The 10,281-nt window shown below is 35.5% G+C and overlaps 1 protein-coding gene across 1 annotated transcript; it reads left to right on the top strand.

Annotated features, from left to right (window-relative positions):
- Window positions 1–2,955: 2,955 nt before the first annotated feature.
- Window positions 2,956–3,663, top strand: LOC127862716 (N-acetyllactosaminide beta-1,6-N-acetylglucosaminyl-transferase-like). The gene has a single exon (XM_052401976.1). The coding sequence runs from the start codon at window positions 2,956–2,958 to the stop codon at window positions 3,661–3,663; it is 708 nt and encodes a 235-aa protein (XP_052257936.1).
- Window positions 3,664–10,281: the final 6,618 nt, after the last annotated feature.

Genomic DNA, 10,281 nt, shown 5'->3' on the forward strand with positions numbered 1-10,281 from the left:
AAAACAGTGTGTTACAAAGACGCGGATATGTTTCCAATGTTCTGGTGTTATACTCAAATCAGCCAATGGAATAAATGAAGTGTATTCATTCGTACCTAGCCGCGGGAAATTTTATTTGAGTATTATTGGACACTTACAAAGGTCAAGTCAGGGTGAAAAGCTGGCTTAATACAGCTTACGCCGAAAAACTTTTAAAAATGATTAGTTAGTCAATAAATTGTAAAAGAACAATTATAATAATATTTAAAATCATAATTAATTAAATGCATCTATTACTGAATACTTAATATTTTTCCGTGGCTACTCATTACTCATTACCTGATTATCCTGTATATTCCACTTTTAAAGCAAATTCTGGTAAATATTTACGGTTCTCATGAATTTCAAGAATATAAAACGTTCGCCATTTTCTTAAGTGTCAAATAAATTTTGGCATTTGTTTCTATTTAAAGATGTGATGAAATAACGTCCATTAATCAAGGCGTTTTTTTTTTCCACTGAAAACGCATAAATTGCCGTATGTGATTTTTTATACATGTACAACACTAAATACACCCACACTTTCCATGCAACGTTCTACATGTCTGCATAATTTTCGCGCGCTTTTTATTGAGACAAAGGATAAAGCACTGTTTATTTGACGCTTTTATTTAATTGTAAATGTCGCGTTGGCATTTAAATTCGGAAGCGTGTTTCAGATTAAAAATTGAATAATGCTCATTTGAGAATCGAATGCCACATTTGCAGTTGTGTGTAATTAATTCAATTATAATTTGTTGAGGCACATTACGTGTTGAATGTATTTGAGTGATACTATATATATATATACAGTAGACTCTCTGTAAACCGGACGGTCTGATGGTCCCGTTTTCAGAGAGTTCCGGTTTACCAAGAGTAGACAATATATTGCCGAAATATGAACAAACCATATATATATGTACATGTAACATGTGATAACTGTACTCACATAATGTTCATGTTTTAAGTATTCTTCAAAAAATGTGTTTAATTTGATTAAAATCAATAAACATTCCATACTGACTTGTTTGAATAATCCCAAAGTGAGCGTGGTGCTTTATACATGTACATGCCTATGTGATATTTGTCATAAAGGCGAGCGAGTCTTGTTCGAGTTCGCTTTAAATAGCTCTGAATTAATTAAGTTTTATTTGTTACAAATAGGAAACGCCAAACGTCATAGACAATTTCGACGTATTACGACATAAATACGATTGTTGTGGACACGCGATTTATTATTCAAGACATAACACATTTCACAAAACATACACGCACACACACGCAAAAAACAGCGTCATATTTTCAAGACATTCATAATCTCAGCAAGTCTTGTCAAAACCTACACATGTGCGAAGTTCACGATTTTTTGAAAAAAGTCCGAGATCACCTCTCTGCTTCAGTGCACATTTCTAAAGAAGATTACAAGAAAGTGATCGTTGCAAACGGCATGCATTAATTTTGTAATTAAATTGTTTATCATAAGCTTAATAACACGATCGCATCAATCACTTTTTGGTGTTACCGCACGTCTATAATAGACATACACAGTTTGTTTTACATTATTTAATCAGACTTCAATAGCCCAGTTACAACTTGACACCTTTATGGCATGTTTAATCCGATTATCGATAATTGCGCGATTGGAATGTGTGAAACCGCACGCGCCGTGCTGACTAGGTATTGTAATTTACACACCTCGGGCGTCTTTAGAATTTGGACTGTCCGGTTTACTCAATGTATTTTACGTTGAAAATGACGAAATTCAAGGAGATATCTGTTCCGTTTCCGGTTTTGAGAGAGTTCGGTTTATTCAACATTTTTCAACAAAGAAATAGAAGTGGAAAATACGGGACTGGCCCGACAGTTCAGAATCGGGAGATTTCCGATATTCGGAGAGTCGGGTATTGGCAGAACTACTGTATATATATTATATAAATAGTCTATAAAGCATCACATAAAAATCATATCCGCTTATTAAAACGTGAAAATAATAACAATGAAAGTAGCATAAATCTATGTTTGACGCTACACAAATGTACATGTAGGTGTATATCTTTGCACTCAATATACATACGCGGGTGGATTTATTTCGCGAAAGTACGTGAGGTTTAATACTGATTTGGTGTCGTTGGGCGGATCGATGCCGCGTGCCTCTGCGATTTGCTGTGTGAACACACGACACAGCCGCCAAGAAGTAACGTTCTTGCCGTGGCATAACCGAGGATTATGTTTGTTTCGCGTTGGCTGTACTGTTTGAATAACATTTGTTTTTTAATTACATTTGTTTACTAGATGACCTCTGATCTATTGCCATCTTGCTTGCTGTGTGTTTGTGTGTCAATACTGTTCAACTGTTATTCTGATTTGCAGATTTGAACCAAAACTATATGCAGCGATGCCCCCGCAATTGTGTCAGGTTTATGGCATTCTTAGCTAAGGCGCCTTTACTGAAATGTGCAATTGTGACAGTTGGAATTTGTTCACTACCAGCGCTGCTTTTTGTCGACTACGAGCCAACTGTCTGGACCACAGACCATGTTTAAAGAAGGTGCATTAGTGACTGATGTCAACTGTAAAGCACTTTCAAGGGCGATATGGGTGAACTTAATGGAGCAAATATGTTGACAAAAACCCTAAAGCGAACGCACTTACAGCCAAATGATTATAAAAAGTGGATTGCAAATTGTTCTTCCTTTAAACTTCATAGAGGCTATATAACTGACACACTTTCAGAGCTTGAAAGAGAATTTCCCATAGCTTTTAGCATTCTAATGTTCAAAGACATTGAAATGTTCGAGCGACTTCTGCGTGCAATTTACAGGCCGCAGAATTTCTATTGTATTCACGTGGATGATAAAACCAGTGACGAAATATTTAAAGCAGTCGTTTCCATTACGGGATGCTTTGAAAATGTTTTTATGGCGTCTCAAAGGATCGATGTGGTATGGGGGCAAATTGTCCGTTCTTACACCGGAACTAGTTTGCATGGAGGATCTCATTCGACGTAGCCGTAAATGGAAGTACTTTATTAACCTGACAGGTCAGGAGTTTCCCCTCAAGTCGAACTTCGAATTGGTACAAATTCTGACAGCTTTCAACGGAACAAACGACGTAGAACATGTCACAGAGAATTGGTCTCCCCGATGGAAAGTGGCCGGTCCTCCACCCTTTAACATCAAACCCGTCAAAGGGGTGGTACATGCAGTGCTCAGTCGGGCATTCGTGGAATTTGCTCTTCACAATGAGAAGGCCGTTGAATTCTACAACTGGACGAAGAAGACTTACATTCCAGACGAGACCTTCTTTGCCACCCTGAATCACAATCCAAGCCTTGGTGCACACGGGGCTTACACCGGTAATAAGACAGCTGAATCTTTCATAGCAAGATTCAAAAACAGGGGCAGCATCCCGTGTGCTGGGAAAAGAGTAAGGGGCGTCTGTATCATAGGAACGGGTGACCTACCCCTGCTGGCCAGGAGCAAGAGTTTATTTGTTAACAAACTTCATCAAGATTTCCATCCATATGCTTACGATTGTCTGGAAGAGTTGATTGCTAATCGGACCAGAGATTATTATTATGGGCGTTGGACTTTCGACACCAGCTATTACACACAGTTGGACTTTGTGAAAAATAAAGTTGGATAAAATTTCATTAAATGTAACCATTAAATAATTATTTCAAAATGTGTTTTTTATAATACTGATATTTAATGAGTTTAAACAGGTATCGTTAAAGATCTTAAGAAATGCATCATTGAAGTATATATTTTACATTTGATAATAAAAGATATATACATGTACGTCATTTAACTTGTAATAACTTTTCTTAAGTTTGAAAATGCACAACGAGGAGTCTTTTGTGTATACATAATTATACTTACCGGTTGTCTTAGTCTAAGTCAAAGTGGCTGGTGAATAAGGGCCTGTGTATTTGTTGTATGTATCACATTGCATGTATAATTTAAACAGTGAATACAGTCTTATTATCACGTTTATGTATTTATCACATGCCATACCCTGTTTCCCATGTAATATAACCATTACATATATTTTTATCTTACAAATGTGTAATTTACTTTTTAAGTGTTGACATTGGCTTATTTTATGCTCCCCTAAAAAAAAAATTTGGGGGGAGCATATAGTCGCCTCTTCGTCTGTCGGTCCGTCCCTCCGTGTGTCCGTCAGTGCACAATTTTTGTCCGGGCTATTTCTCAGCAACTCAGCAACTTATGACCGGATTTCAATGAAACTTTATGGTAAGCTTCACTACCAAGAGGAGATGTGCATATTATCAGCGGGTTCTGGTCGGATTATTTTTCTCAGAGTTATGGCCCTTTGAAATTTTCCATTAATTGTACATATAGTGCAATTATTGTCCGGGCTATTTCTCAGCAACTAATGACCGTAATTCAATGAAACTTTATGGGAAGCTTCACTACCAAGAGGAGATGTGCATATTATCAGCAGGTTCTGGTCAGATGATTTTTCACAGAGTTATAGCCCTTTGAAATTTTCCATTAACTGTACATATAGTGCAATTCTTGTCCGGGCTATTTCTCAGCAACTTATGACCGGAATTCAATGAAACTTTATGGGAAGCTTTACTACCAAGAAGAGATGTGCATATTATCAGCGGGTTTAGGTCGGATGATTTTTCACAGAGTTATGGCCCTTTGAAATTTCCCATTAACTGTACATATAGTGCAATTCTTGACCGGGCTATTTCTCAGCAACTAATGACCGGAATTCAATGAAAGTTTATGGGAAGCTTCACTACCAAGAGGAGATGTGCATATTATCAGCGGGTTCTGGTCGGATGATTTTTCACAGAGTTATGGCCCTTTGAAATTTTATATAAACAAATTATTGTCTCCCGAACTACTGTGCCCTTAAGATGTTTCCTTTTATCTGAATATATAGTGCAAAATTGTGACAAAAAAACCTTTGGGGAGCATCACCCGTCTCCGACGATTTCTTGTTTCGTTTATTGACCAATCGCATTTTGTTATTTTGCTGAAATGACGTTGCAACGTCAAATGATGTCACGAAATGTAAAACAACATTCGGGATTAATCATTATGTTTGCGTAATTAAGAACAAATAAGAAAAAAGCACATGGTAAACGAACGTGTGACAATATCTTGGGCTGCAAAGAACAGGTCATTTCTTTTTATCTCAGGTGAGCGACTTTGGGCAGGTCGGGCCCTCTTGTTATTTCTGGTATTAACAATATCTTATTCTTGTTTTTAACCAGGTTTTCCGAAGGAAAAAACTGGTTATTAGATTGGCGAATGCGGGCGGGCTGGCTGGCTGGCGGGCTGGCGGAATAAGCTTGTCCGGGCCATAACTATGTCGTTCATTGTCAGATTTTAAAATCATTTGGCACATTTGTTCACCATCATTGGACGGTGTGTCGCGCGAAATAATTACGTCGATATCTCCAAGGTCAAGGTCACACTTTGAGTTCAAAGGTCAAAAATGGCCATAAATGAGCTTGTCCGAGCCATAACTATGTCGTTCATCGTCAGATTTTAAAATCATTTGGCACATTTGTTCACCATCATTGGACGGTGTGTCGCGCGAAATAATTAAGTCGATACCTCCAAGGTCAAGGTCACACTTTGAGTTCAAAGGTCAAAAATGGCCATAAATGAGCTTGTCCTGGCCATAACTATGTCATTCATTGTGAGATTTTAAAATCATTTGGCACATTTGTTCACCATCATGGGACGGTGTGTCCCACGAAAGAATCACGTCAATATCTCCAATGTCAAGGTCGCCACGACTAAAATAGATTTAAAAAAAAAAAAAAAAACTTACAAAGGGGGTTAATTTTTTTTGGTCATTTCAAAAGTTCAGTTTGAGTTTTCTCCCTTTTTCAGATTTTTTTTTCACAAGGCCACGACTTTTTTTTCTATTGGTTTACAAAAATTATTTTGAAAATGGTCCATCGGGCGGTCGAAAAAAAAAAAAAAAAAAAAAAAAAAAAACATCATTGGAAAAAAAAGTTATTTTATAACCTTAACACAGAGACAAACAATCAAATTATGCAATGAAACACATCTATATCTTCAAATGAAATGAGTCCTAACAGCACCTTATGTAACATCAGGCAATTTTAAACACTCCATTACATGACATGCGTTCTTCTCCCATTAAAACGAAAAACTGCGCTTCATTTCCATAATTGGATGCGCACCATTACGCAATGCGATGCCCGTTGCATAAATCTTATATAAGATAAACTACTCATACACAAATTACCCGGTATGTGTTTGCTCTTACTCGACTTATGAGATCGTACATGAAAAAAAAATCGAGGTAGATCGTCGCGGTAATGTTTGTCAAAGTTGTTGTTGTCATGAAAACTCGTTGATTTACAACGCAAAACGTCTTATAGGAGGTTTTTGTGTGACGTCACAAGAGGGGTTTTACGTTACTAAAAATAGATTGGCCGTCAACTTCTCGATCGCGGCCTATTACATTGTATCAGAGTAAAGTTCGTCGGAAGACTTAATACTTACAATTTCACAAAACAAAACTATAAATACCCGTATTCTTTTTTAAGTAAGACTTTAATAAATGATAGGCTCTATTTCAAAAATTATAAAACATATAATAATTTGAATATTATTATAAGTGGTTAGGATGCGATAGTGTTATTTTTCATCAGAGATTGAAATTTAGTGAAAGGGGTGTATTGAATCAGTTATAAAACAAAGCCCTTAAATAGCTCAATACATTTGATTTTTCAATCTTGAAATGTAGTTTTAATTTTCTTTTACATTGAATAAATTTTCGTTTCGTTTACATTGAATGAAAATATTAATAATTTAAGCATTCCAATTGAAAATTACACCTGCATATTTTGCAAATTGAACTGTCTTTGCATGTACATGTATATTGAAAACTCTTCTCTATTGATAATGAGCGATACAAATCTAGCATTTAATGATACCATAAATCTACACATTTAATTTGTTTTACGCAAGTATTTTATATCCGTTAATAATGACAAAACGTGATTGCTTGTTTTCATGATGATGTTTCGAATACTGCAGTAACACACGATCTTTACACATTATAGCAGAGTTTACATTTGCAGGTACCCGTTAAATACTTGAATTGTGTAGCAGTAAATTTGAAAAATATTTTAAATGTATAGTTATTAAACACTTTATTGTTATGTTTAAACTGGCTGTTAATCCATTTCGGACAAATGTCTATTTTTTAAATATGTTCAAATATTTTATTAAAGCAACTGTTAAGTTTTTTACCTAATATGCTAAGAGATGACATGGAGGTATCATAAATTGTGTTTAATGACCAGACACATGTGGTTTATGCAGAGACCCCACACAGAGTCATACAAGTATAGGTCCCTGGGTTTATTACACACTGTTTTCTTAGTAAATGCCTGGACAATATCCGATTATATCGAGATAATCGGTTTGTGATAAACAAAGGGGCAGGGGCAATTAAACACTGGATTATAAATGCTGAAACAAAGAGTGTCAAAACTGGTGTGAACAATTAAATAAAATGATTTAAATTTATCAAGAGGATTTAGTTAATCTGTAACAAGGTAAGTTTTTACAGACAAATAGGTTCAAATCAGATTCTATATGTTGATTACATAAATTCAATTAATTTGTTGTTTGTTTTCGTCCTTATTTGTGTTCGTTCATTGGATTCAATTTAATCTGAAAAAATTTCAAGTTCTGAGTATTTTTTGTTCTTCAAAAAGGTCGCGAATATGATTGTAACCTTATCACGATGCGGTTCATCACATGCAAACAATAGCAGAATGGCCGCAGTTTTGACGGCCAAAATTTGAGCATGCGCAAACGTGACGTCATTATCGGAATCCCCAAAACCTCCTATTTGAACTAACGCGAATTAATTTAATCATATTTGTCAACTTCGCTTTTGCTTTATTTTGATAATTTAATCCAAAGTTTAATGTTAGCAAGTGTTTTTTTTACTGGAATTGTAAACAAGGAGTCAGTTAAAGTCTTCCGACAATGTGCAGTCTGTGTGAATTGACAGTTTGACGTCATCAAAGGAAAGCCGCTTTCTGTCGGAAGCAATAAAGCGACAAATTTCGCGCCGAAAAAATTGGCTTCCTTTGTCTAGCAATCCATATGCCGAACCAATCGTGTGTTTGTTTCTCAATTGCAATCCTCCAATTTAATAAAAGCACGTGCATAGCCCCGCCTTCGAATCTTTTGCAGAGAACGGAGGCGGAGTTTAACGGTTAATTGAGCTAGTGTTTTACACAAGTTGAGTTCCGATTTGCCGAAATTACTCGGCACTAAGCATTGAAACGACAAATACATTTATCAATGATTTTCCGAGATATACCGATTTGTTCCGATTTCCAAACTTTCTGTACAGTTCCTATAAACTATGGCGGACGTGTTTACAAAATTCCTAAACACATATATCGTAAATAATTGCAGTGTTTTATTGGATTATTTATACTTATTATCAAATACTATCGGGTTTGTTTATTATAATTAACATGTTAAACAATATAGTTGCGTCACAGACACGGAAATAAATTTTGATGGGGTCGACATTTGACTGACGCTGATTTTCTTATTGTCTGTAATTTTTACCCGAAATAAATTTTGAGAAGTGCCCATAAAAGGACTGGTACATAATGTGTCACATTGAAAAATATCCCGATCTCTGCAATATATGTGAACCAATCGTTGATTGTACTTACTTGATTTTATTCGCAACCGTACTCAAACCGGATCGTTTTTTTTCCCATTTCGCTCATTTTAAAGTGCGGTCGGGAATAAAATATTTAAAAAAAAAGACGATTTTCCGATTTTATTTTTTTTCCCATTTTCCAAAAATTAGGGTCGGCGGTTTTGTAAACCAAGAAATATAAAAGTCGTGGCCCAATGAAAACCTGGTTTTGTGACAATTTTGTCCCTTGTTATGTCTTTAAATAATTAATTTTGTTAGATTTCATGACAATTCAGAGTTAGGAATTATTTAATACCTTAAGACAAACACACATCTATGACCAATAATATTTAAGTTGTTTGAATTCGATTCTGAGCCATGTTTAAGGCTTACCAAACATATCATTACTCTCTTTGAGGCATCAAACTCAAGCCAATATTGTCCAGATGGCCATGAGTTAGAAAAAGTTCTTTCTTTTCTGTGCTCATTGTACTTTTTTTTTTCGACCTTATCTGACAGAGCAGGATTTAATTTGCCTTTATTGCCAGGCTTGGCACCTTTGTAATATTTTAATTTGAAAACGATACAAATTTGAAAACGAAATCATCTGTAATCACCAGAATTCAGTCACTTGTATTGTCTTCGAAGTTGAGGCATCTCGGAAAACTTGTGAAAATCCTCGTTTACGATTGGTTGAACAGGGGTGTGTTTTTTCTGCGGATTTCCGCGGATCGGGTTGTCCTGGGGTCATTTACGATTGGCTTACATTTGTTAAAAAAAAAATGACCGATTCCAAGGGCATATTTCATAAGCGGCCAGAAAAATCCGCGGCCAACGAAACCTCTCCGCATACTACTCTGGTAGATTCTGCCTAAGCATTTTTTGAAACGAGCGATGTCATTTGCTGTCGTTTGCCAATGTTCCAATAAAAATCGGTCTTTTAAAATGTGTTTCATATTTCTTTGCTGTTTTATTTGCAAATGGCGCCTTTGTGAAATATTAATTATTGAACAAAGGAACGAATATCACAAAATCTCAGAGATTTAATAATTATTGAAAAACAAATTTAAATGGGAAAGGGAAGAAACCACAGTGGATATAAATAGAAAGTTTGACTGCCTTGGTAAGGATAAATTCATTTTCCATGTGAAAAATCTTGAGCTACAGATCCCGTGGTATATTGTTGTCAGTAAAACACTGTTACATTGTTGACATTGAGCTCAAATGAAAGTTAGCTGTCATCGTTCACAGGGATCGGAACACACATATTGATTTTGATCACAATTAATACGGGTTACTTTGCACAAAATGTAAAATGTGAATTTAAAAAAGTTTTCATAAATAAATCTTGTTAGGAAGTTTAAGATGGTGCTTGTTTAAATGTCTGTTTTAAGGTTTGTGATTGCGTTATGCACGTGATTCGCGTAGTCAAAATCAGTCTACAGTTCAGCTGAGCTTGGATTATTTGTGGTTTATTATTTTAATAATAATTGTTTAATTATTTAATCTTTCGACTTGATTTATTGCATTTTAATGTGATCCAAACCAATATTTTACTTTAAT

The sequence above is a fragment of the Dreissena polymorpha genome, chromosome 16 (genome assembly GCF_020536995.1).
Source record: "Dreissena polymorpha isolate Duluth1 chromosome 16, UMN_Dpol_1.0, whole genome shotgun sequence".
Taxonomy (NCBI): Eukaryota; Metazoa; Mollusca; class Bivalvia; order Myida; family Dreissenidae; genus Dreissena; species Dreissena polymorpha.

What these genes read in the sequence shown, in the direction of transcription:
- LOC127862716 (XM_052401976.1), top strand. Translation starts at nt 2,956, where the DNA reads ATGTGGTATGGGGGCAAATTGTCCGTTCTTACACCGGAACTAGTTTGC.